Source organism: Zosterops lateralis (genome assembly GCF_965231275.1).
Source record: "Zosterops lateralis genome assembly, chromosome: 4".
Lineage (NCBI taxonomy): Eukaryota > Metazoa > Chordata > Aves > Passeriformes > Zosteropidae > Zosterops > Zosterops lateralis.
The window spans coordinates 41,047,089-41,074,721 of record NC_139765.1 but is presented as its reverse complement, the minus strand read 5'-3'; the positions used below and the strand labels follow the sequence as shown (position 1 = coordinate 41,074,721).

At 37.4% G+C, this 27,633-nt stretch overlaps 1 protein-coding gene across 4 annotated transcripts; it reads left to right on the top strand.

Annotated features, from left to right (window-relative positions):
- Positions 1–731: 731 nt before the first annotated feature.
- On the top strand, positions 732–27,633 carry XPOT (exportin for tRNA). 4 transcript variants are annotated; one of them, XR_014589930.1, is made up of 26 exons: positions 732–832; positions 4,275–4,408; positions 5,944–6,026; positions 7,141–7,197; positions 8,667–8,736; positions 9,855–10,073; positions 10,649–10,833; positions 11,183–11,351; positions 12,602–12,838; positions 13,142–13,180; positions 15,628–15,690; positions 16,656–16,780; positions 17,643–17,787; positions 17,951–18,070; positions 18,251–18,345; positions 19,109–19,178; positions 19,476–19,714; positions 20,194–20,479; positions 21,729–21,918; positions 23,143–23,259; positions 23,345–23,460; positions 23,963–24,010; positions 24,883–24,954; positions 25,532–25,590; positions 26,080–26,299; positions 27,410–27,633. XR_014589930.1 is itself a non-coding variant. In XM_083859955.1 (25 exons), exons 2-25 carry the CDS (start codon positions 4,349–4,351, stop codon positions 26,103–26,105), a joined length of 2,889 nt encoding a protein of 962 aa, XP_083716081.1. In that variant the 5' UTR covers positions 732–832; positions 4,275–4,348; the 3' UTR covers positions 26,106–26,651. The 4 variants fall into 4 exon arrangements, 3 of the variants coding, with proteins under 3 accessions (XP_083716081.1, XP_083716080.1, XP_083716079.1); XM_083859955.1 differs by lacking the exon at positions 27,410–27,633 and having other exon boundaries at positions 25,532–25,588; positions 26,079–26,651; XM_083859954.1 differs by lacking the exons at positions 732–832; positions 27,410–27,633 and adding an exon at positions 2,564–3,093 and having other exon boundaries at positions 26,080–26,651.

Here is a 27,633-nt window from a genome sequence, read left to right as displayed (position 1 = left end):
GGGAGAGCGAGGCCGCTGGCTACCGGCCTTGCGGATCGCCCCCACGCACTCGGTTCCATGGGATGCTTCTTTTGCGGCGGGTCCCGCCGGGCGCCCGTTCCCCCGTGACCCGTGAGCGGGCAGCGGCTTTCCTGGGCGCCTCACGCCTTTTGAGAGTTGCGCTGCAGTAGCCACGGGAGTGGCTTTAATCTTGAAAGATACTGTAACAGCACCGCGGCTGGGCCGGGTTTGTAATGCAGTTGCTGGCGTTTGGGTCGGTTGTGAGCCTGGCCCGAAGGCCACGCGGGCGGGTGGTGACGCCAATGCAATACCCGGCGTTGCGGTGCAGAGCCCTGTGCGCAGGAGCCCAGTGCCACATGTGCAGACACAGCTGGATCGCTCCTCACCGACAAGCCCGTGCCAGCCCGGGCCCTGCCCCGTGCACGTCCCCGAGCAGGTCTCTCTAGCCGTTACTGCGGAGCTCGCACCGGCAGCGCAGCCCCGCCCCGCCGACACTGACACGGCACGATTTCCAGACACTGGAGGCAGTTCGAGGGCGGGCCGAGAGAGCCGTAGTTTATTCCGCCGGCGCGGTCGGTTTTACAGTACTGCCAGGGGTACTGAGGCGGGGGGCAGGACTACGGCTCCCAGGCTGCCCCGCGGCCGGGGCATATCCCGGCGTGCCCCGCGGCCGGCCGGTTTGGCTGAGAGGGGCGGTCCCGTTTCTCCTCCTCCTCCTCCCGCCGCCAGCCCAGGCGGCCCGGCCCGCTCCGCTCCGCTCCCTGTGCTCGTGGCGGCCGCGGCGCCGTGGGGGTGGGCGGGTGCCGGCGGCCATGGAGCGCTGACCGGGAAGGTACCGGCGGGGGGGGCGCGGGCTGGATGCGACACGCGGAGCGGGTGACTCAGCCCGGGGGGGAAGGGGCAGCGTGAGCTGAGTTGGCGGCGCCCGCGGGCTCCCGCGAGTCCCCCGGCCGGTCTCCTCAACCCGGGGCCGCCTCTCCAGGAGCCGAGAGGCTCCGGGGAGGCGGGGGAGGCACCGCCGCGTCCGCCCGGCCCCGCTGATGGGGAGCAGCGGGGGCTGCACTCCGCCGGGCCTCGCCGGTCCCGCCCTGCGGGTGCCACGACAAACATCTGTGGGGGTTTTTACCAGCACACGCTGTAGTCTGCGGTGTGGGTCTGTTCGCGGGAGCTGCCGCCTGGGTGGCTGCCTGTCCGCTGTAGTTCCGGTGGGGGGGGAAGAAATCGTAGGACGGCAGCAGGAGGGGAGGAAGGGACCTCCCAGCACCTCCATGTTCCGCCGGTCGCGGCGTGGTGGGAGCGGAGGTTCCCCGCCGTGGATGCCGGGCTGGGTCACTCCCCGGCCTGGCTCGGCGCTGCGGAGGATTGAGGAGAAGCGGGCGGCTGTGCCGGGGGCCGGGCACGGGGGGCTGTGAGTTCCCGAGCCCGGCCCGCCCGCGCTGCTGGGCGCTGTTGGCTCTTCCCAGCCACGGGAGACCGGGCTCCGACCGAGTCCGGGGCGGAGGCAAGGGGGCCTTTCTCCCTACTGGGAATTCTTGCCAGTAAAATTTTGCCTACAACTGAGACCTAATGTCAGTTCCAGAAAGAAAAAAATTTCAAGTCCAGTTGAAAAGTTGTCGAAGTAGCAGTAGTTACACAGCTGCTGACTGTAACCGCGTGTTAGGTCAGTGTTAAGAGTCTAGAACCCAAGAGACTGTAGATATACCCAAAGTTTGCAGTAAGCAAAACCGCAAAAAAGACTGTAAAAGATGAATTTTAATATCTTTGTTTTATTAGAGAGAAAACTTGAGGAAATTCAAATGAGGCACACCACTGACTCCCCCTGTATTATCGCATCTTGTAAATACTTAAAATTACTGCCAAATATGAAGCTTTTTATAATTGCTGATTGTTCCCGTGGTTAGCATCTGTAGTTAAAATGCTCTCAGTGCTTTCATTATTGGCGTATATCTGGATCGAAGTTATTAACACACTTTGACCACATTTGTGTTGTTGGCTGGGCAGTCTTCCCCACTTGAAGTGGGTTGACTTTTTTTTTCCCTCCTCCCTTCCACTGTGAAAACAATCTTTACTATCAAATGCATTTTTAAGTATTTAGTAGAGGAAAGGAGGCAAGTTATTTTGATGAGGCATACCTGCATGACTTCACTGGTAAAGAGCCGTATCCTTCTAATTACTGTAAGATGAGTTTGCCACCTGACATGGTGCTGCCTAACAAAAAAAATCTCTAGGTAAATAAGACCCTGCTTTCTGCACAGCTGCATATTAACTGTTAATGTTATCAATTGTTTTTAAAAATAGAACTTGCTTTAATGACATACTTGATGTTATAGCCAAGTGCATTTTGCAGGAGATTTTGTGAATTATTAGTACTATTAAAATCACCGTTCAGTTTCACTTTTGAAGTGTTACCGGCTGGTTAAATAGATCTGTGGTAGAAAAGCTACCTGCTTAAGTAAATCCATGAGGCATGAAAACCTATTTTATTAGTTTTCTCAAGAGGTTTATTCAGATATTTTCTCATTAATTGTCTTTTAGAGTTGGCTAGTCAAGATGAAACTGAGAAAAGGGTATATGAAAGAAGTTGAAGTTTTAAATATTCTCATGAGGCATTTAGAAAATTAGTAGCTCTGATTGGCATTGCTGTTAGCAATAAGTGAAGAAAATACATGTTTGGTGCACGTTATTTTTATTCACAAAATTTGTCACATGAGTATAAATCATCTGCCCAAAAGATACTAATGTACTGATATCAGCGGGTAAATACGCCAAAAAAATGCCTCTGTATATGAAATAGTTGTGTAATTCTGAACCAGACCCTAATCAAATGACGGAATTTTTAAAAATTCCATTTTCCTTGGACCATTTTACCTTTTTTTAATCTGGGTCCTCTGGATGTTGATTATGAGGAAAGCAGACTGGGGGCTGGGGATGCAGAGGGAGAAGACTCAGCGCAGCAAGTTTAATCCCTAAAGATTCTGCCCCTGAGGGGAATCACTGTGACTAAGGCAGTCTGTGAGGCTTCTTTTGCCAGGAGTCATCGCTTTGTTCCAGACTTTCTGGTTTCTTTACTGCCGAAACCTGCAGATTTTTTTGGTATGAACTCAATTTTACTTACTAAATTGCTTTTCATTATGTACTTTGGCATTGTGTATTCTGTCTTGACTTTTTGATGGAAGTCTGCTGCCACATTAAATTTTGGGCTCTCCTTTTCAGTTCTGCTTGCTGTTGCTTGTCACTGTGCCACCTTTCTTCCTGTGGGAGAGGGTGAACAGTGGAGTGTGCACGAGACACAATACTAAGAAATTAGAAGTTCTACCTATGGGTATGTAGGCAGCTTCAAACCACAGCTCCTTTGTATTTCATCTCTTCCTCTTGTCTCTTCCTTTCGCCTACCTCCTACATACTTACATAACAAGGCCCGATTTCAGGCCTAATTAACTATGTTACCATGGGGGAGAGGCGAGGCAGAGATCTAAGATCCCCTCGTGTTATTTAAGACTATGCTAGTATTTGACTGAGAAGTTTTGATTTTTTTATATTCTCGGTGTTTTGCTGGAGCATTGTAGAACAGCCTATAGAGGCAAGCCATCTTTAGAACATTTATCTAGTTCACTTGTTAATTTTACACTGAATTTTCTAAATAAAAATCATTGCTAGTAAATCAGCACCTGTCAGTAGGAACAGAAAACTTTTGTTAACAACTCAGTGTGGTGTATTTTGTGGTTAATTTCTAAGACACTTGTATGTGCTTGCTTTAGAAGAAAGACCTCCTGATGACTTTGCCTCTACCATGGGAAATAATTAATGAGTGGGTGCATGAAGCATCTTATCTATATTGGAGTCGAGTAGAGGTTCTTTTTTTTTTTTGTAGTTAAGTTTGTGGTGGGGAAAAAAAACAGTGGCCTTTCATTTAAGGGGTAGATTTATGCTTACGTCATATCTTGCTGAAACTTCTGCATGCTTGAAATTTGAATTTAAGCCTTTCAGCTGAATACTATACGTAATGCCATCTTTCTGTTAGCTAAGTTATCTTTTCAAGAGAACTGAAATATATGGAGACTTTAAAGTTTCCTTATTCAGTACACAATACAGTACAGTGAAGACTTGATTTAAGGACTTAGAGTTCTGGTATCTGTGTTGGAAGTGTGTGCATTCATGTTTAGTTGGAATACATTATTTGAGATTTGTGGGCCAACTTGTGTCATTGTTGGTGTCCTGGTTTTAATTTTTCTTGTTCTGCTGAGCAACTGAAATTTCTCTTTCTCTATTTGCAGATGATCGTATTTTGCCCTCTAGAAGAAGTGGGCAAAGCAGTTAGGAACAGGAAACAAGGAATATAGCAATAGAGATGGATGAGCAAGCCCTTTTAGGGCTCAACCCAAATGCTGATGCAGACTTCAGACAAAGAGTATGTAATTAATTTTCTCTTCTCTCTAATAACTGGAGGTGGTATTAGTTCAAAAATCTCATGTTTTCATGGGCTGGGGGGATTCATTGAGTTTGTTTTGTGAGCCAGTGTGTAGGGTTTGTGGTTGCAAACGTGTAAGCTGAGGGGTGTGTATTATCAATTCTGTTACACTTCAGTTCAATTGCACTTAACGTGCATAGAATTTATATTTCTGGACTCTGGCTAAGAGTTTTTTCAGTTCTTTGTACTTGTTGCTCAACTCCTTACATGAATTCTCATAGAATGAAAATCAACCACAGAAAACAATTGGCTTGAAATTAGCATGTTGATTCTTAGATGTTTTTAAATTATAATTTTAATGGATTACCTAGGTTTAGTGTCTTTTAAATGAAATGTTTATTTGTTGTGGGTTTATTTGTAGTGAAGCTTGTGTTATTGTGAAGTAGGTGAAGAAAGTAGTCATGGGATGTGGGTAACATTTATTGCATAAGAGATACTTCTGTGAAAAGGCATTATTATTTATATAACTATTTATTGAGTAATTATCTCTGCTAACAGATTACCATGTTGATTTAACTGTCTACAAGATAACTTCTAGTAAAATCTTTCAGGAATGAGGATGTTAATACCATGGGTTTGTGTTCATAAAACAAATCCTGAAGTGTTTAAAACAGTTATAAATGCGGTTTAATTTGCTAAGTAGCCTGTTAAATATGTTGGTTCTGGGTATTTGTCCTTTTTAAAACGATGGATATAGCTAATCTTTAGTGATCTGTCAATAGACTATCACTAAAATTGGATGCTTTTAGATTTGGCCTTATAACTATGCAGTCTGCCAGTTTTGGAATATTTCATAGCGGAAGGGGACCTACCTTTCCCGCTGTCATGTAAGATGTAACAAAAGGGAAGTATCAAAATGTTTCTAGTAAAATGATATATTAAGTATAAGAACAGTATCACTAAGTATCACGAGTCTAACTACAAGAAGTGAATTCTTATTTTAAAACTTTGGTAGAGGCTTTCTTGATTTCTGTAGAAGATTCATAAACTGACAGTTGTCCAGGTGGTCAGTGTTCAAGTGTTTTTTGAGCTTGGGATGTTGAATTCAGGCAAAGTGGTGCAACAAAAATAGTGAGTTGTTTTAAGGGAAAAATCTAAATTACCGCTTTAGAATTTGTGAAAGGAAAACTTTAACTTGGATGTGAGCTTCCACCTATATGGAAAGGCCCTGAGCAAGCTGCTCTAGTCAGCTCTGTCTCTGGAGGTTCCATCTAACCTCAACATTTCCGATTCTATGACTTCTGTATTCAAGTAACGAAAATCTTTGTATTGAGTATGAAGTGGAAATGGGTTCCTGTATTAGCATTTGGAAAAAAACCTGCTCAGTGTTAAGGTGATTAGGGAGCCACTGGAATATATCCAAATAGTGTTGGTGTTTTGAAAAAGAGCTGTTTAAATACAGAGGCTAGTGTGAATGAGATGTACTGCTACCTGCTTTGTTCTTTTAAAGTGAAACTTAACCTTGATTTTTGCAGGCACTAGCCTACTTTGAGCAGCTCAAGATATCACAGGATGCTTGGCAAGTCTGTGCAGAAGCATTAGCTCAGAGTATATACAGGTAATATAACTATTAATTTCTTATTTTTGTTAGTAATATGTGTGGGTCTGATTTAGCTGTGCAGCATAATAGGCAAACTAAATTGTTGAAAGTTAATATGGTCTTCATACTATTTTTAGTATCATAATTGGTCTGTGGCCTCTGTATAATGCCTTTCAAGGAAGAGAAATGTATAAATTAAACTCCATATTAATTTAGTAGCCTAAAGATTGCTGGTTTTTGAAATCCAGGGGAAAAGAATTGGCTGAGAATTGCCCACTGCGATACGATAGACTACTTTATATGCAGTGATCTCATAAGTAGTTCCTTGTCCCTGTTCTGTGGAGTAGGCCATCCCATTTTTCAAGAGGCAAAGAGTGTGTAAATGCCACTATTTTTGCACATAGTTGTGTATTTACATAAAAAATACTAGGTTGTCACTGTTCTACAGAATAATTCAATTTGGAAGGAGATTGAGGAGTGCATATCTCCTGAAGAACAGCAGCGGTTTATAGTGAATGCTATTTTGTAAATGATTTATCAAAACTACTGACTCCTGCAGAATGTGCCGTAATTAAAACCACATAAGATTAGAAACTATAATCCTTAAAAAATACATTATGGTTGTTGCAAGTTTTAGATAATAAGATGAAAAAGCAGTGTGGATAACAGAGTCTGTGGAATGTCTGTGCCTAATCTATACTTCAGTTTGTCTTTACCTTTGATTTTTAAGGTGCAGAGTTCAACTTACACTTAGTGTAATAGTGGGCCTGGAACATACTATTGAAGCCTGACAGATTTTTGTAAGGGCAGGATACAATAGGTATTGTAGTTTTGTTTGTTCAATGCTGAAATCAAGCCATAGCACATAGGTGGTTATAGAAAAAAAAGACTAATATCAAACATAAATATTAGTTTAACAGTTGTTTATTTCTACCAGATTAACTGCTTCACTATTTGTCATTTTTGCTTTGAAGTAACAGTAGCAGCAGGTTTGGTGGTGGTTTTTTTTTTTGTTGTTTGTTTTTTGTTTTTCCTGGTGCCAAAGGGGCAATCTGATAGTAATATTCGAGGCATTTTTTTCTTCACAGAATATGTACCATATTGCTTCCAGTAACAGAGTTTTCTTTTCTAGTGATGATCACATCAAGTTCTTCTGCTTTCAAGTTCTGGAACATCAAGTTAAGTTCAAGTGAGTAATTTTTCTTGACACCATCCATATACATCAATTTCATTCTCCCTTTATATTCTGCTTGCAAATAAACTTAAGATGGTGAGTGTTGCCTAGTTGTAGTTGATGAGGTGTCTGTAGTCTGGTGCAGAGAGTTTGTATTTCTTTACCTTTTCCTTGGAGAGGTTTTGAGCGGCATATTCTGCTCTCAGCTACTCTAACACCTGTGTATGGCCCAATGCAGACTCAGTTAGCAAGGACTGCTTGAAACTTAGCTATTCCTGTCTGGAGATTCAGGCCTCACTCTGTACTCTCACTGATTTTTGCAGAGTCGTGGACTTCAGACAGAGCCCTATTTATTCAATAACCATGGCAGAGATGTTGAGAAAGTAGTCTTTTCACTCAGTGGTGGTTTCATAGAACCATAATTCTAGGGCAAAATATTTTTTAATGATACAAATGTAATTGCACAGAACTGTATTTTTTTCTCACTTTGGGCTCGCTTGGTCTGGAATTGAACATCATGGAATCTTTGTATATCATCATGACTGCTTGTAATACACTGTTTCCAAACCAAGACATACACTGAATGGGTCAGGACTTTAGATAGGAATAAGATGTATTGTGACTGATTTTTACAGTTTGGTATGAGTGCAAATATTAAAGATTTTTTTTTATTTACCCAATTTTGCCTCACTGTCCACTTTTCTCTGCTTCTTTAATTCCTGTCACCTGCTTCCTGCAGTATATTTTCTCTTTTTTTCCTGCTGCTTATTTTCTTTAAACATTTTCAGTGGGGTGTATTTTTTATCTCTGTAATGAATAGTTGGCTGTGACAGGAACACTGGAGTCCCATTCAGCAGTCATTTTTATTAAGGACTCTACAAGTCTATAGCTGACTCTCTTTGCAATAGAGTGTGCTCATCTTCCCTAGTCCTGGCGGGGGTATGGCCGGTATTTGAGTTGGGCTGGATATAATGTCACAATTTGCTAGGACTATATGTATGATATAAAGCAGAATTACTTCCTTGGGGTTTTTGATATAAGTCTGATAGTAAATGTAGTGAAGGTCAGATCAGTGAAGGACTTCTTGTACTCAGTGATAGTCTTCAATGTGCAGTAAACTTTCAAGCATATACAGATGTCTTTCTTCTCCCTTGGCCTATGGTCAAATGTGTATTTTTATCAGGGTCATAAGTCCTGTCCCTGATAGAGCAGCCTTCCTGCAAAATTTCAAGCTTCTCCTCCAATATAGGAGGCAGTAATACCTCAAAATGTGATCCATTACTATGGGTAAAATGTTTTTTGTTATTTCTGCCTTTGAGTCAAAATTTTAACATGCAAATAGCTTTGTAAATTGCTGTCCTAGAAACCTTTCATTTGTGTTAATGTGGACCATTATATACGATTTAAAAGGGTTTTGCTTTACTGAGTGTTGGTGCTTGTCACGAAGCACAGTTATATTTTGACCTTAATATTTTTTGTTTCAGATATTCTGAACTTACTGAAGTCCAGCAGCAGCTAATTAGGGAAACACTCATAACATGGCTGCAAGCACAGGTACGTATGTCCTTAGAGCAGCCTTATGTGTTAGGTTTTTAGGGCCTAACACAGGGCCTTGAGTGTGGACTAAATGTTTAATCTGTTGTTCAAGTTTAAAGATAGGTTTCTGAAGATATTTGGTATCTGATTGTTAAAGATTTGTGAAAAATTTTTTAAATCAAGTGTTTTAAAGAAGTCCATGCCTGAACTTACTACTAAATATATCTCTTGCATCAGATAATGATTGTGGTTTAATCGATTATGTGTGAAATAAGGTGTATTAAAAGCTCCCCTTTAGAGAGGTGTAATACAGATTCCTGATGTTCCTGACTGTCTGGAGGAGGAGGTCTGCTAATTATTTTTCTAAGACCCTACTTAGTGAAATCCTGTCTACTTAGAATGCTGACAGATGTTTGTCACTCCTCTGCCAGTACCATGGCAGAGTATGGGCCATTCTTTCTTGTGGAATTAGTTACTGTAGTCAAACTTGTAGTGTCAGCCCCACCCAGAGTGCAGTCAGCAGAACCATCCACTGATTTGCCCACACCTGCCATTATATCGCTGTCACTCCACTCCTGCACTGAAGATTAACATAGTTGCTGTGTAGAAAACTTAACAGTAGGAAATGGAATATAATTCAACTTTTAAAAGAAAATATCATTATGAAATGGATTAAATTGCTTTTCTCTTTGTGGCAAACTGTTCCATTTAGGAGTTTATAGAAAGGAAAGGAGAGAAGAGGAGAGATTGGTGGTGACAGATTTTTTCATTTTTTTCCCTTAGATTTAGGAATTTCCGTTACTATTCTTAGCACTAACATCTAACAGGCACAAGCTAGCTACAGGAGGACTGTAACTTTCGCTATACTGACAAATGACCTTTTAGTCTTTGAGACACTTAAAGCCTTGGTACTGAATGAAAAGCTTATGACTGTATCACCCATAGAAAACATTTTCCCTATTGCATGACAACTTAGCCAATTTTTCTTCAAATTCCTTGGAAGTGTAAGGGTTTATTTGATGGTCTCAGCCAGGAAGAGAGGTCGTATATTAACTACTACAGAGAGATCAACAAATCCATAAGATTCTTCTCTCATTTATTAAGAATATACAGATGAAATGTCTTGTTTCTGCCAGATGCTGAATCCCCAGCCTGAGAAGACTTTTATTCGCAACAAAGCAGCACAAGTGTTTGCATTGCTTTTTGTTACTGAATATCTCACAAAATGGCCCAAGTTTTTTTTTGACATCCTGTCAGTAGTTGACCTTAATCCACGAGGTGTGGATATGTACCTCAGAATCCTCATGGCTGTTGATGCTGAGCTGGTGGACCGGGATGTTGTTCATACCTCAGAGGCAAGTTATTTTGCATTAACACTTGTTTTAAAATTTTAAGAACTTCTCTTATTTTAATTAGAGCAGAAGGTTTTTAGATATGTTTTTTTCCTGTAGTAGCTCTGCTTTAGACACATTAGGTAGTTTAAATTCAAAGTATTATATTTAGCTTTGTTGTTTAATGCTTTTTATGATTTCATGTTTTTCAGCTAATTCCTTTTTGCTTGAAAGCTTGCAAACAAAAATTAATCAACCGAATTTGCCAGTGTAATGCTAGACTGACTCATTTTAAAATGTTGATTTTTTTCTAGTGCATGTTTTAAGGGGTCCTAACATCAAAAGTCCATTTAATGATTTAGAGAACTGCTCTTCTTTTTCTGTCTTTTTTCCCAGTGTTTGGGCATTGTGGATAATAAAAGGGAAGACTTAGGATATTTTGATTTTATTTGTTGGAAAGAAATAAACATTCTCTTTGTATTTCTAATTTGAGTTATCTTGCTATGACACATGATGTCTGGCAGTGGATACAAAAATGCTATTTATTTGACAAGATTAATTGTGCCAAGACTGATTTTATCCTTTTTCTGTATTGACAGGAGGCTCGTAGGAACACCTTATTAAAAGATACTATGAGGGAACAGTGCATTCCAAGTTTGGTGGAGTCGTGGTACCAAATCTTACAAAATTATCAATACAATAACTCAGAGTTGACATGCCAGTGCCTTGAAGTAGTTGGAGCTTATGTATCCTGGATAGATTTGAGCCTGATAGCCAATGAAAGGTAAGAAGGTTTTGATGGAAAGGGTTTCCAAGAATCACCTTGGTAGTGTGCTGACTGCATAGAATGAAATATATATGTCCTTCAAGCATGATTTTTAATTCTGTCTTTGGAGTTTTGGGAATTTTAGGAGAGTGGTTGTTTTTGCAAGCCAAGCTGATATAATGGCCAAACTAAACACTACTCAGTTTGTTGTGTTCTCTTTAAAATGTATAAAATGTTGACTTTTGTCAGTACAATAAAAAGTAAGAACTGTGAAAAGAAATTTTTGTAAATATGCACACAAATAATACAAAGCTGCTGTACAATGTTACTTTGTACATATAAAGCTTAACTTTTTTTTCCTCTGAAGGTTTATAAATATGCTGCTAGGTCACATGTCTGTGGAAGTTCTCCGGGAAGAAGCCTGTGATTGTTTGTTTGAAATTGTAAATAAGGGAATGGACCCAATTGATAAAACAAAACTGGTTGAGTCTTTATGTCAAGTATTGCAGTCTGCTGGCCTCTTCAGTATTGATCAGGTTTGTGCATTGATTTTTAACAATAGGAATAAGTCATAGGTTTCTGACAGTTCTTAAATAAGCAGATGCATAGAAAATTATAAAACAGTTCATAGATGAGAGGACTGCATCAAAGCTTCTGCATCAAACCTGAACACTTCTTACAGTTTTCTCATACTTAAATTTAAAAGTGTTTTTAATATTCATTATTAATTTGAACACACAGGTTTTCATTCTAGGAGCAAGATATTATGTAACTCTTCTGTTCCTCTCTTAAAGCATGTTGTGCTTACTGTTAATACTGCTTCTATGTTTCCTTGTCTAGAATCTTCCTTCCTGAATGATTCTGTAATAGGTATTGTAGCCAAGCTAGCTGATTTAATGCCTCACTCTAAAAAATTCTATCCATAATTAGGTCGGAGGAAAGAGCTTTCTTAAGGACACGTATGCTGTTTTGCATGTGTGCACCATCAAACGTGAGACTTGAAATGCTTATCTGTAAGCTGGAAAAGTAACCTAACTAAACACACATTGCCTGGCAGTTGCTGTGTTGAAGGAACAGCTGTTCACTACCTGCTGTGGAGAAAGAGCAACCAGTCCTTATGAAGCTGTAGTTGTTAGATTGCAAGGCTTTTACCTTTTACTTTTGAAACCTTTGTCAAATTTGTATTCCTACTAATAAAAATCTTACCTCAATCTTTCTTAGGTAGACTTGTCATTCTTTCACTTTTGTACAGTTATGGCAGACACCAAAATGTCTCTGAGGTGGCTGCTTTAGGAGTATTTCTTAATTCTGCTCAATGGTTTTCTGCAAAGCAAGCCAGAAGTATTTAATATTAACTTACCCTTACAGGCAGTACTGAAAGGTACTTGTTATCAGTATTTCTGAAGTGAGCTGCAGCTGGCAATTCTTTGACGTTTTTCCATAAAACGATTTTCCTCTTATACAGCCTAAAATTTATGATAGGCATGTGCTGCTGCTTTGATTTTGAACCTGCTTATTGCTGTAAAGAGAGAAACAAATGAATCTGAAGAGATGAAGCAAGCTACTGTTGTGTAATGGAGGGCAGCCAAATCTGGCAGTGCTTTAACTTTTTTCTCTCTCCATTCCCGGGGAAAAAAAACCGGTTGTAGGCAACTGGTAGTTTCCAGCTAGGAGACAAGTGTTGGTTTAATTCTACATACCAGACATGGGTAATGCAGTTTGTAGTCTCGTGTTATTTAAACATAAGCTCTGTTAGTATTTTTAATCAGGTGTCTTTTCTTGCCAGGAGGATGATGTGGATTTTCTGGCCAGATTTTCTAAGCTGGTCAATGGGATGGGGCAAGCATTAATAGCTAGCTGGACTAAATTGATAAAAAATGGTGATATGAAGAGTGCTCAAGACTCTCTACAAGCTATTGAAGCAAAAGTGGCCCTGATGTTGCAACTTCTAATTCACGAAGATGATGACATCTCCTCTAACATCATTGGCTTTTGTTACGACTACCTTCACATCCTGAAACAAGTAAATATGTCTGGCTTCAATTTAACACCAATTCTGATGTGATTTCATTTGATTTTTGTGTGAATGTCTCATACTTCATGCAACCTGACTTGCAAAATAGGTTTTTTGACTTTAGCATTCTGTTTCTTAATGCCTGTGGTCATGCTATTTCTGTGGTGTTGTTTAGAGCTCTGAAGGAGTTGAGTTAAATCTTGTGATAAGAGGAAAGGCAGATCATATGGCTGTTAAAAAAGCAGGTCTTTCTCTTAGACAGTAATGAAGGAGTTAGAATACAAAAAATAACACTTGAATTTTATTTTCCAGCTTTCTGCACTTTCAGACCAACAAAAAGCCAATGTAGAGGTAGGTATGATTTTTTTACTACAGATTCTATACTTCAAGGACACAAGATCAGAATGTTTCAATTTGCTGAAAAAAAATTATATTGCATTTATATGCCTCAATGTGTATGTGACAGTAAAAGTGAAGACTTAAAAGTAAGGACAGTGTGTTCTGTCTTTTGCTAAGTAACTACAGTTGTTTCTTTAAATAGTAAACCTATATTGAATTGTGTATGAAGATGAAAGCTATTTTAGAGCTAGTCTTCCCAAACAGCCCTTAAGCATATGTTGGCAAGCTCCTCTGCAGGCTATACTGTTCAAAGAATATTCTTAAATCAACAGGGAAGAGTTGTTTCCTTGAATTTTTTATTTTTTATTCAAACCTGCCCTAATTGCAAAGGATTGGAAGAAGTCTATGAAGGATTGTCATAAGTATAACTCATAATAATATAAGTTAAAGTTAAGAAAGAAGCAACAATTGAGAGATAACAGTTGTAATTATGAGCAGTTATATGTTAATCAGTACATCAAATATGCAAGCTCAAGTAGCTAATCATAAGTTTATATGTAAAACATAAAGTTTATGTCCAGTTTTGGAGGCAGTAAACCTATATGGATTTTTCAGCCCAGTCTGCACCAATGTACTGATTTGGATGTTGAACTGGGTTAGATTGGTTATTTTGTAAGTTCATACAGCTAACAGATGTGATTCCTTTTCCTTTACAAAGAAAACTTAATTCTGTACCTGTTCTAACATGAAAAGTTGAATTTGGATAACTGTGGTGTAGAGTATCTTGATCTCCTTTTGTCTAATGTCTGTTTAAATTGGATTAGGTAACACAAAATGAGAACTTTGATTATAACACTGAATCTTTTTTTATTGTGGTGACTGTCTTTTGCTGGTACAGCTAGATCAAATGATGTTACTACTGCAGTACACTTAAGACACTAAAAGCTGGAATATGTTACTGTCCTGAAATATGTTGTTTAAGTTGCTGGAGATTTTTGTGCTGCAAGTATTTCTTAATTTTACCGAGCACTTCTAGAGGATTTGTGTTAAACTATGAAACAGTTGTAACTTTTTTTTTTCTTTCATCCAACTCACAATAAAAAAGTAATAGGAAATAATCTAAATCTTATTGTTGTTTGTCTTTAAATTTTCTGCTTAGTAATATTCCTTTGAAGTTTTGCATTTCAAAATTTACTTTTTCAACTTGTTCATTATTTGAACAGGAAAAAAAGGGGCTCGTTTCTTGTGCTTCTGAAGTTCCAAAGTTTTTTCTTATCAGCAGGATCACATTTTTAATTCTTAGAATGACAGGTCTTTTTAAACATTTTTGGCTATGAGTGTATTGCATTAGTATTTTGCAGTTATTTTAATTCTTAAATATCATTTCTGACAGGGAAGCAGACACTTTTCACAGGTCATGATGACACTTAGTGTCAAAGTACCTATTTCTGCAAGATGACCAAGAATTTCAACTCAATAACCTAGGTTTAATTCATTGGTCCATTTTGGTGTTGATTAATTTCAGGTTTTGCAATTAAAACGAAAAATAAAAATCATGGTTTATTTGTCAAAAGGTTTTTTGTTTCATTTGGTTTCTTTCAGACTTAAGTAGAGCTAAGATCAAGCCTTTATAGCTGCTTTAGGATTTACTAACAATCCCACTAAGGTTATATTGCACTTTATTGATCTAATTGATCTCACAACTTGCTGCTGCAAGTTATGGACGAGGTGTAGAGAGAGCCTTCCATTGAGTGACAAGGTGCAGAGAGGGCCCCCTTGCTTTCTCAACTCCTCAGAGAGGAATCTAGGTGCAGCCAGATCCAGTCTTTTGCCCAGACTTAGTCAATGGTTTATGTATAAAGATTGTGTAGGTGTAATTGAAGCTTTTTGCAGCTTTGTTCTGCAGGATTAAGGATGGCAAATCAAAATATTTAATCGATGTTGATGATAATGATTAGACTAAGATAGTAGTTTTATGTACTACAGTATAGTACACTGTTTCTTGAAGCAGTGTTGAAACAGCAATATTAAAAATAGTAAAACAATTATTGAATAGAGATTGATGTTATGCACCCCAGTTACTATGAACTATTAGAGAAGTTTATGTTACAGCTAAGCTCACTTATCCTTTAAAATAGTATCTTGGACAACCTGTTAGTTTCCTCCGTCTAGTTCAGTCATCTTGATTGTTTCCAACGTGAACTGAACAGCACAAATTACAAGCAGGAAATTGAGATAATACAGTCAGAGACTGAGAGCTCCAAAACATCTATGTTGTCTGTCTGGAATAGCATCTGTGTATTGTTTGGATATAATCCATCTTTTGATTTGGACTGTTAACTTCTGAAAATAATAGTTCAAAAGGGATTAAAAATATTTGTAATTTGTAGCTTCAAAGCTTTTCTTTACTGTAGTATTTTTAATGATTGTTTCTTATAGCTTGTCTGTTTTTATCCTAGGCAATCATGTTGGCTGTTATGAAGAAGTTGACATATGATGAAGAATATAATTTTGAAAATGAGGTACTGTGTTCTGGGAATAAACAGACATATGCAACTTAATTATATGTAGTAAAACTTGCTCACACTTAAAATCTGTATTTTTCATAGACTAAAGATATAAGGTAGGAAGCAAGGATCCGTAGGCTGAGTTTTTTTCCTATATGGAAAGCTTTTAGGCATGTCTGCATAGGACAAAACATAATAAAGGTATATCTAAGCCAGCTGAGTTAACAATATTTGTGGCTGTGTTTGTACAGAGTTATTCCTAGGCAAATACAGCTGTGCTGACAGCTAAACATAGCTGTCGAGGTGGCTTGTTCAGTGCAAATTTGCATGTTTCTGCACATCACTTCTGTCTTGCAAAAATATTTGAAAATTATTGTGTAATGAAACTCTCAAAAGACATGCTGCTTGAGCTACTGGAGATGGTCAAACCTCTGCAAAAGTGAGCTAAAGGTGGGATAAGGTCTTTGATTTTAGTTTCCTTCCATGCTTAACATCTCTGTCAGCCAACAATAAATTATTATGTGAGACAGACTTACTTTGTCCCAGGCTGTTCAGGGGGCTATAGTCTTAAAAGGGTTAACTTAAACTGTATCCAGTCCATCATAAATGTTGCCAATCTAATTTTAAAACTAAGCTAGAAGTTAAGAGAATGTCTGAGGAGTGAGTCAATTTTTAAGAATTGGGTCAATAAGGCTTTGCCAAGAGCATTTTCTTTCTTGTACTTTTGGCTGGTTTTCATTTTGGAAAGCCTTTTAGTGTGCTTCTGGACTGAATGCAGTGGATCTCAACGTACTATATCCAGCCATAAAAGGAGCCTGCTCTTATGTTGCAAGAGCACTGGATGAGCATTACTGAATTCTGAGTGTGCTAAATTGGTTTTGTATGTACATGTTTTTTACTTTAGGTGTAATTGTCTAAAATGGTTTGGATTAATTTAAACATGAAAATAAGGACTTTACTGATGTGAATTGTTTTGGTAGGGTGAAGATGAAGCAATGTTTGTGGAGTACAGAAAACAGTTGAAACTGTTGCTGGACAGACTTGCTCAGGTTTCACCAGAATTACTGTTGGCATCTGTCCGCAGAGTTTTTAGCACTACACTTCAGTAAGTTGGGGTTTATAACTTGTTTTGTATGATGCCTTTTTGGGGTTTGGTTTTTATTTTCCTTTTGTAAATCATCAGTCTGTAGTGAAATGTGTGATGCAGCAAAGTGAAGTCAGTTGATAGAATGGTCTCATTACAACTTAATGATAAATACAACTTTTTATGATCTGTTACTCAGCTCCTTAGAAAGGAAAAGCTTTCTTTTTGTAACATTAAATGGCAGCTTTTCTTTCCTATAGATGTTTCTTGATCTTTGTCACTTACCTACACAGCACCAGCTCTTTGGAGAGGTGTTCACTTTGCCACATCTCATAAGAGTTTACTTGAGGTGTAAATATTATGCATTACTTTTATCAGAAAAGCAAAATTGGATGCGGAAAAAAATCCAAGTATTTTTGTTAAAAAAAAAAAAAAGTAGATCTAATCCTGCACACAAGTAAAAAAACATTACAAGTGCCCTGGCTAGGAGAGTTTTGTGTGTACAAATAAAAATCCAGTATTCTTTGTGGCTACCTTGTACCTTAACTGAGCCTCTTCTTATGGGAAGCTAAAGGGCTTGTCCTTGTGACATAGTAGATGGGTTTGTATCTAAATAAGCACAATAGAAATCTGTAGCTTTCAAGCTGAAAATGGCAAAAGAAAATTGGTGGTGATCTGATGAGGAGGTGGTATTTTAGAGGATAAAGTCTCTCAGAACCAGCCTGAATAACTGCCTGGGCCTTTCAGTGTTTTCCTTAGTTTAAATCTGTTCTTTTTATGCTGTACATCTGAAGAAGACTCAAAAGAAGATATTAATGTGGTATAATTGTGATTATTTCAAAAGGTACTAAAGACTAACATGATCTTCATTATCTTTCTTCAGGAACTGGCAGACTACACGATTTATGGAAGTAGAAGTGGCAATAAGGCTGCTGTATATGTTGGCTGAGGCTCTTCCTGTATCTCATGGTGCTCACTTCTCTGGTGATGTTACTAAAGCTACAGCTTTACAAGACATGATGAGAACGGTAAGCATGTCTTGAGAGCTGTTTAAAAGTACCACTAAAGACTGGAATGTGATACTTTAGTGTTAGTTTAAATGGCTCATCCTAATTTCCAGCACATCACTTCTGTTGCAGTTACGTTTTATAAACAGCTAAAATACTAACATGCTAATGCTTTTATTTGTAGCTGGTGACTTCTGGTGTTAGTGCCTATCAACACACATCAGTGACCCTGGAATTTTTTGAAACAGTGGTTAGATATGAAAAATTCTTTGCTGTTGAACCTCAGCACATTCCAACTGTACTAGTAAGTTTCATCTCATTTACATTTTTAACTAGGTGAGGATAGATAAGTCCTTCAGACTTAGAAAATTTTCTTGTTCTCTGAAGGTCCTTAAGGAAGCTGGGTTTCTTAACTTGTTGGGTGACTAGATTTTCCCCCGCCTTGTTTAGGCATTCTAAAATTGAGGTGCTTTATTGATTGCAGATGGCATTTTTAGATCACCGTGGTCTTCGTCATACAAGTCCCAAAGTACGGAGTCGAACAGCTTACCTCTTTTCCAGACTTGTCAAGTCTCTTAAGTGAGTAAATAAATGTGTACAAATGGCACTGAATTTACTACGCACAGCACTTCGTATATCCCAGTTGTCATTGGAGCAGGCTGGGCTTCCGATGAACTGCAGTGGAGTAAAATACCAAAACAGTGCTCTAGCAGAGTTGTTCTACTCTGTAATACAAAGGTAGCAGTGGAAATATTTGTCACAGAACAAAGAAGTGGAACCCATGTGCCTAGTTTGAACAGACGTTAAAACTAATCAACAATATAAAGGCCTTTTCTACTTTTTCTCAGTAAGCAGAGCTGAGAGTGAGTGCATCTAAAGACTTTCAAGAGTAACTCTTGCCTGTCCCTAACTAAATTTTGAATAGTTTTAGAATTTATACTGATAAAGTTTACTCAGTGTATGAGTCCTTTGAACAGTCATGTCCTGTTAGTCTTATTTCAGAGGCATATATTTCATTTAGAGGCAGAAGAAGCTCAGAGATGGCTTATGTTTCAACTTTATTTTTCAACTGTTCAAAATACTTCATTTAAATGATGCATATTTTTAAAAAGAGGGGAAAAAAGAAATGGTTATTTCCCACTAAGCCATGCATTTATTTGGCCTACCACTAGCATCATACCCTTAAGCCAGATTTTTCTGCAGCAGTGCTTTGATATTTAAAGGGATCCCTATATGGAGAAGACAGATTAGCATCTAACTTCACAGCTTAAGTAAAGTATTTTGAAACCTGTAAAAATGAATGTGCTTCTGAGTAGTGTTATGTACTTGTGTTTTACTTCAGTAAGCAAATGAATCCCTTTATTGAAGATGTTCTGAATAGAATACAAGACCTGATGGAACTTTCTCCTCCTGTGAGTATTTGCAGTAGGTTTTTGTAATGAGTGCGGCTTGCACTTACCAGTGTACCTGAGTACTTGCTGAATTGTAAGCTTAGCATGCAGACTTTTAAGCACAAATAATTGTTCTGCTTTTTTGGTGTGAGATCACTTGCACACCTTACTTTTGTACCTAATTATAATAATCTTGCTTATGCGGGTTTCTGGGAGTATAGTGTAGAGATGAGTGTATATATAGAAGGCTATAAACTTTGAGAAGACAACCTTGATAGAGGACACTTGATGAATTATGCTTGTTATCTTCCATTTTAGGAAAATGGCTACCAGGCACTGTTAAGCAGTGATGATCAACTTTTCATTTATGAGACAGCCGGAGTGTTAATAGTTAACAGCGAATACTCTGCAGAAAGAAAACAGGTTCTGATGAGGAATTTGTTGACTCCGCTGATGGAGAAGTTCAAAGTATTGTTAGAAAAACTGATGATGGCACAAGATGAGGACAGACAGATGGCACTGGCTGACTGCCTCAATCATGCTGTTGGGTTTGCTAGGTAGGTACAGCACACACTGTATGTTTCTGATTTGAGTAAAAGGGAAATACAAAGGATTTACTGAGAGGAGGGGACTGAGTTTTCTACTTTTACCTAGAAAATCATCAGTGGTTGTAGAATTTCTTTTAATAGCTGAGAAAATAAGTCTCCTTAGAAGAGTCTACTTTGGATGTATATACAGAGAATATTGAGCAAGTTCAAAATGAATCAGCATCTATTTCTTTGCTCAAAGAATTGTACGGAGCTAACCTAATCATATGTTGTTGGTAAATTGTTAGAATTTAGCTCTCAGAAACTGTCAAAGTGATGCTACTTCATATGAAAATATTCTGTTCATTACTTCCACTGTCTGGCTCCCGTTTTATGGAATGGAGTTGTTGTAGTTAAGTGTCTCTGTTGGAAAGCATTTGTTCTGTGTTACTGCTTCTTCAGTGTACTGGAACCTGAGCTTATGTAAAACTTGATGTGTGCTTCTACAGCCGAACCAGCAAGGCTTTCAGCAATAAGCAAACTGTAAAACAGTGTGGATGCTCAGAGGTTTATCTGGACTGCTTACAAACATTTCTGCCAGCTCTCAGTTGTCCATTACAAAAGGAAGTTCTGAGAAGTGGTGTCCGCACTTTCCTTCACCGCATGATTATTTGCCTAGAGGAAGAAGTTCTTCCATTCATTCCTTCTGCCTCTGAACACATGCTTAAAGATTGTGAAGCAAAAGATCTTCAAGAATTCATTCCTCTTATAAACCAAATAACAGCTAAGTTTAAGGTATGATATTGCATAAGCTTTTCAGGGTCAAAGTATTGCTGAGTGATCTTCTTTTCTAGTTTCAGAAAAATGATTGTGTTAGAACCTCCCTAAAAATAATACGTGTATTTTGTGGGCTGCTATTGGGAAACATTGTCTTTGATCACAGTTATACATTGCTGGACTCTGATTAAATCACTGATTTTTTTTTTATTATTAGTCTTAAACATTTATATTGTGTTTAATATTTTGGATTTGATATTTTAAAATACTACTTGCAGCATGAATTTTTTATTGGCACAATTAACTTCATGCCTTCCACTGAAGTTTTAAGCTAATATTACAAAATAGCTTACAAATACACAAGCTTTGAAGTGAATTCTCTTCTTTCATAATGTGATTTCCAGAAGACAGAGCTACAGAAATATCAAATATGTGTATAAGGAGGAATATAGATCTGTACTGGGGATAACAGTAGAGAATTAAAAGTAGTTTGTGAAAGATGAGGAATGTAAAAGGAAGAGATCACAGGAGCAAGATGGGACAAATACCATGTTCAGGTGTAATGTTTAAGTTTGTATGATACAGTTCTATTCTTATTAGAACATGGTAAAATAAAGATCCTAGCTTCTATAGTCTCACCTTGAATACTTTAAAGGCATAGTAAAGAGAAGATAAAATCTTGCTTAGGCATTAAGAAATTACCTTACATGAGCTGTATGAATATGAAGTGCCTCTTTGTGGAATTCTGACATCACTGAATAGCACACACCTTTAGTTTTTTAGTTCATAATTAATTCAGAGCCCTTACATATATTTCTCACTATAAGTGTTTTAAGTGACAAGTTTGTTCTGTAATGTCAGTAGGAAAAGCTTCTTTAGTAATCCTTAAAGAAAAGTTCTATAAAATCTGGCCTGTTGCCAGTTTTAATGTCTTAGACATGTATTTCAGGAAATTTGAAATGGTCTGTCTGAACAGAAGGATGAAAAATCCAGAGAAACCTTTTCCCTCACAAAATGAGGCTAGATGGGACTAGTTATTTTTGTGCAAAAGGGTTAAAATAGATGGTGTGTAAGTAAAGGTGCAGTAATGTTCATGGTGAGCCTGGTGCAACTTGCTGTGTTGTAAGTAATTATATGAAATTATTAACGTTAAAAGTGAATCCAAGCTGAGAATTCTAACGAGTCTTTAAGTTTTAAGCCTTCTAAATTTTTTTTTTTTTTTTTTTTTTTTTTTTTTTGCGCTAACACCCTCTTTTGATATTCACAGACACAGGTTTCACCTTTTCTGCAACAGATGTTTATGCCACTACTTCATGCTATTTTTGAGGTGTTGCTCCTTCCAGCAGAAGAAAATGACCAGTCTGCTGCTTTAGAAAAACAAATGCTACGGAGGAGTTACTTCGCTTTTCTGCAGACAGTAACTGGCAGTGGAATGAGTGAAGTCATAGCTAATCAAGGTAAGGAATTCAGTTTCTCAAAGGATAGTACTATGGTTATTCTCACCTACGTTTTATCTAAGTAAATTATTAGCCTAGTTCCTGGCAAGTACTATTTACCATCTTACATCAGAATGTATTAATGGATATACTGTGTTCAGCTTGCCTAATTCAAATTATCTGTTGTATAGATACTTGGGGTTGTGAAATCCAGCTATTATAGGCATATTCTTCCTACTGATCTTTTCAGCTTAATGGGATCACTGTGCCTCTTAAGACAAGAACAGTGTATCCATCTTCATGTACCATTGTATTTGTCTGGTGAATTGGAGATTATACAATATACACCAATGTATAGCATTGGTCTTGCTGAGCAAGATCACTCACACCTGTCACTATTCATTGTGTCTGTTTTCGGAAGGACACTTCAGTAAATCCTGTAAACTTTTATTACTGTTGCCTGATCGTTGTATCTCTGATAGAAGGCATCATGTGACTTAGTTATATATGTAGTTACCACATTTTTCTCAACTTTACTGGTGAGATGCAAATTAGTTCTTTTCCATGGGAATTTGACATCAGACATCTGGTTGCTTGATACTTTGTGATTCTTTCTATTTGAATTCCATCAAAATGGCTAGGGACTTCAGAAAGTTTAAAGTGACTCATCTGGTAAGTGAAGCTCAGAATTCCTTTCCCCTGTCCTAAAATGATGGTAATACTGATGGGAAAGGAAAAAGTAGCACTAAATAGTGAGAGTTTTCTTGAAAGAGGCACTTGGTATTTGCAATGGGCCAAGAAATTTTTAAAGTAATCAAAGAAATAAGCATAGATATAGCACAGAAATTTTAAATGTGTGAAAAATATCTTGTCATATGTTGCAAGATAAGCTAACTACTTCAGTGCTGCTGAGTTTTAATTAACTCTTCCAAGTTTAGGTAGAGAGGACAAAATTTGTATTTGTAAACACGTCAAAGTTCTGCCCTCACCTTTGTGTGTGTTAAAGGCCAGAAGAGCAATTTAAATCTCCAAATTAAAAAAAAAAAAAAAAAAATTATAACCTAAATAAGAGTTGTCTTGCATCGTAGGGGAAACTTCCCAAAAATATTTGAGATTTGTGCAAAAAAGAGCTATTTTGAAGTTGAAGCATGTCTTCCAGGTCAGTATTTATATAAAATAGTGTATGAGTACCAACACATTTTAGGGTGCAATTTGAAGTGACAAGTTCATTTTAATGTGTTTAAGGTGCAGAGAATGTGGAACGTGTGTTATTCACTGTCATTCAAGGAGCAGTGGATTACCCAGATCCTATTGCACAGAAGACTTGTTTTATTATTCTTTCTAAGTTGGTGGAGCTCTGGGGTAAGAATGTCTTCTCAGAATTCCTTTCCATCTCCTACCACCCATGAAGCAATAATAGAATTTGAAATATTATTTTTCTTTTTAGGAGGTAAAGATGGACCAGTAGGTTTTGCAGACTTTGTCTACAAGCACATTGTTCCTGCATGTTTCTTAGCACCTTTGAAGCAAACATTTGACTTAGCAGATGCCCAGACAGTACTGGTGTGTATTGTGAATGGTTTTTTTGCATTCATTCCTGTGGGACAGATTGAAGCTAACAAACCTACAACAGCCATGGGGTGTTAAAAAATTGTCATCTCAGGAATAAAATCCCTTAGATTTCACAGGATTTTTTTATGTTTTGGTATCTGTATGATTAATTATTGAATATTGTGGTAGTGTATCCTGTAGTTTACCTAGGCTCAAAATCAATTGAAGATCTAAGCATTCAACATTGACTTGCATTACTTATTAACTAATGTTCAGTGAAAGCGAACACACAGAGTTGGCTGTTCTCTCGTTCATTTTGGATTCAGCTGTGCAGAAGCTTTTCTGATTAGAGTGGAACAAAACCTGGAAGGTCAAGACTTGGCATTGTGTGAGGGGAAAATGAAGGGATAATGGCATGAACTAGCCCTTGTTTTGGGCCTCATTAGGTTCTTTAGCTTTGAATAGTGAACCAATAGACCAATGCAACAGTCTAATGCTCTGTATTACATTTCAGGCTTTATCAGAATGTGCAGTGACGTTAAAAACAATTCATCTCAAAAGGGTAAGCTTTATCATGCTTCACAGGGAATAACTTTCACAGGTTTTTTTCTAGTGGTTTTATCAGTTCCTAAAAATTAGATACCTAATAGGATGAATTCCTACTGTACTGTTATATAGAGTAGCAGGATGATCATAATGCTGTGCATGGATACAGGTTCCAGTAGTTCTACCTCTTGATAAATTAATGTAAAATACTGACTCTTCATTTAAGAGAAAAATCTGTTTGCTTTGTTCCTGTTCTAGTTCCAGGGTAACTTCTGTGAATTACTAAAGTTATTTCACTTTCTCTTTGGTTATGTTTGTATTCTGCCAGTTTGTGCAGTAATCCCTCCCGTTCTGAAAGTTATCTGATATAGGTAAAGAAAACAAAAACTGAAGTGTTAATCAAATGTTTGTTTTGCTCAAAGGTTTGGTCATTCCATTTCATTACTGCTTAGTTCACTGCAGATTACATTGTCAGTGTTAAAAGAGGAGAAATACTGTGTTCATGGGAGTAGTATGGTAAAGCAGTAGGCAGATGCTAATCCTCAATTATTTTATTTCTTCCAAATGTCAGTTAAATTAGAACTGCCTCCATAATTAACTATATCTTACATGTTGACATGTTGACATGTAACAAACTGTTTGGCTCTATTGTAATTTTTATTTCAGCGCATTTTCTTTGGTGTCGCAAAAGATACCAAATTGCAGTAGAACCTGTAATGCCGAGATTGAGAAGTCTTTTTATTTGATAACAGCTGAGAATAATGTAAACATTTGAAAAGCATTCTTTTTCTGTAAAATGGTGATGTAGAACCACCATACAGTATTGGGCTATGATTTTCCATCTGTAAAAAATTATGTATGAAAAAAATGTGTACTGCTTTTCTTTAGGGTCCTGAGTGCATTCAGTATCTTCAGCAAGAGTATTTGCCTTCTTTGCAAGTAGCTCCTGAGATAATCCAGGTAGGAGTTCCTAAAAGAATATTTGGAAAATTGTTTACAATCATAAATGTTAAATGGGGAGAAATGGATATTTACAAAGTTAACCTCCTTTCATCCCACAGTAAAATTTACTCAGTTCTCACATATGAAAATAGGAGTAATTTATCATAAGGAGTAAAGATACTGCAAAGGTACCTTGCAAAAAATAAAAAAAAAAGTCCAGTGTATGTAACTGTCTAAACAATCTTCCTACTTTAATTCAAATTTTAACTTGAAGATATCCTTGTAGATAGTCCTGTTTCTGTCTCCTCAGCTAAAAGTGAATTAGATACCCTGTATTTGGGAAAAAAAAAAAAAAAAAAAAACAACAAAACAAAAACCCAACCAACCAAATAGTTTTTCATCCCAGAATGCATTTGGGCTATCATAGGCTTTTACAAGTTTTTATCCATAACATGTTTTTCTTCAGTTGTACATTAGGGAAAATACAAATGAATGTCAATGGCTTTACATATGAAAGTATCTCAGGTTGTTTTGTTGCTTCATTTAGTTACTTCTTAGTTATTTCTGTTAGTTACTACTTTGTTCTCTCTTACAGGAATTCTGTCAAGCACTTCAGCAGCCTGATGCTAAAGTTTTTAAAAATTACTTAAAGGTATAAAGATTTTTTTCTTTCAATAGCTTTTAGTTCTATTTGAATTTTACCATAAAATTCAATCATAGTAGTGACTTGAAGTAAAATCAAAATACTAAATTATTTAGTAGTTTTTAGCTATTGGGAATCTCCAAGCAGTAAAGCAGGTAATTGGAAAGACAGAGCAAACGACAACAAACCTATATCTATAAAATTGTCACTCATTCTTACCATCTTGCCATTTCAGTAGTTTGATCTTCTTATGGCTTTTGTTTAATAGCTGAAAAAGCAAAAATACGATGCTATAATTATATATATTCTCTATAATATAATGTCGGAATCCATAATCTTTGAGGGTATGATTATAACCAAATAGCACAAGTCACACCCTTAATGTGTTAACCAGTATGTTAAACAAAAAATGAGCTATTTCAAACAAATTCTCTTATACCTCAAGCATTACATGTCTTACATTTCCTTTGTTTTAATTTTTTAAAAATAATTTTCACAGGTTTTTTTCCAGCGAGCCAAGCCCTAAGGAAAGTACTGGAATCTCATGTACCTGTTTGCATAATGCAGAACTCTGGTTGTTAATTTATAAAAATGCTAACTCTTGTGCCATTCAAACCGGTTTTGTTTTTAAGAAATATTGCTTTGTGCTCACATCAGTATGTACTTTAACCTTCTGCAAAAAGGAAATGTAAATTCCCCACCTGTGTCTCAGACATGAAGGTATGTGACAACATGAAAAATTCTGTATACACAAACTTTTATTATGTATAGGATGATTTAAGCTTACACTGTAACACATACAGCAATGAAATTACACTTATTTTTTAAATTAAATGAATTAAATGTAAAAATACCTTCAGACCATAGCAATGGTTATTAAAATGTGTACATTTTTGATACGGAGTAAAATGTTTTAATAAGACATAAAATTCATTTGTTCATGTATGGTGACATGAAAATAAAACAATCAAAGTCCTTGTAGATAGTCATTTTATTGAAGTTGTCTTAATGATAAAATATATATACCTCCTATAAAACAGATTGGTGTAATAAATGATTTCACTTAAAAGTAGCATCTGGTTCTATCTTTTTTTTATAAAACAATAAAATTTGATCCAGTGAAATGTCTAAGTCTCTCTGAATCATTTTAGCTGAATCTTTAGAAGTTACAGCATTCTTCAGTCTTCTGGCTGTTACATCTGAGTAGAACCTGGCAATTTTTATGGTGCTTAGTTAATAAATTGTATTGGTGCCTTGCATGTGGAAGATGCTGCCAGAAGGAAAGAATTGCATTCAGTGCAATATTTCAATAGCATCAACGGTCTATACAGTGAATTTTAGTAGAATACTGCTACTTTTGTTTTTTTAATTCTGTAACGTGACAGGTTTTTATGACTTTCATAGGGGCAGGGGAAAGTTTGAGTCTTGCCATGCATGGGATTTACAATACTTTCCTCATGAACTAATGTCCATAGTTAAAAGCTGACTTATCTCTAGTGTAATCAGATGAGCATTTTTCCTAGACTTTAATTGAAAAATAAATGGGAAGGTGGGTCAGAAGCAGCATCCAGGATCAGTGTGGTGATGTTTTGAGCATACTGCCATTTTCATTTTTCACTGATGCAGAAAGTACCTTTACTACCTTCAACAGGACAGTATCACTCCTCTAAGATTTTGTTCCTGATTGATGTGTTTAATCAAAAGTTTCTTGTTAATTGATTTGTTGTATCACAGAATGAGTACTTGTGATGCTTTTCATATTTCTTAGTTTCAAAGTAGTTTCCCTCCCTTTGCTACCATACCAATTTTCTATTTCATTTTCTCCCATAGCACTAGAAGCCTTCCCTCTCTGATTTGGAGCTTTCCAGATGTTGCCATTCTCCTGCACCTCCCCAGCATGAAGGCTGCACCCCTGACACTGCAGCTCTGGCTGAGCATTTGCTATCAGTCTTCTGTGTCTGTCTTGGCCTCCTTCCTCCACAGTTATGGAAGCTTTACCACAGCAAGGGGAGAGCTTTCACTAGGCAGATTATGAAGTAAACAATAAAGCTTCC

Coding starts and splice junctions, on each gene's coding strand:
- XPOT (XM_083859954.1), top strand. CDS start 4,349: ATGGATGAGCAAGCCCTTTTAGGGCTCAACCCAAATGCTGATGCAGAC. Junction 4,409..5,943: donor ATGCAGACTTCAGACAAAGA/GTATGTAATTAA, acceptor TGATTTTTGCAG/GCACTAGCCTACTTTGAGCA. Junction 12,839..13,141: donor ACCTTCACATCCTGAAACAA/GTAAATATGTCT, acceptor TTTATTTTCCAG/CTTTCTGCACTTTCAGACCA.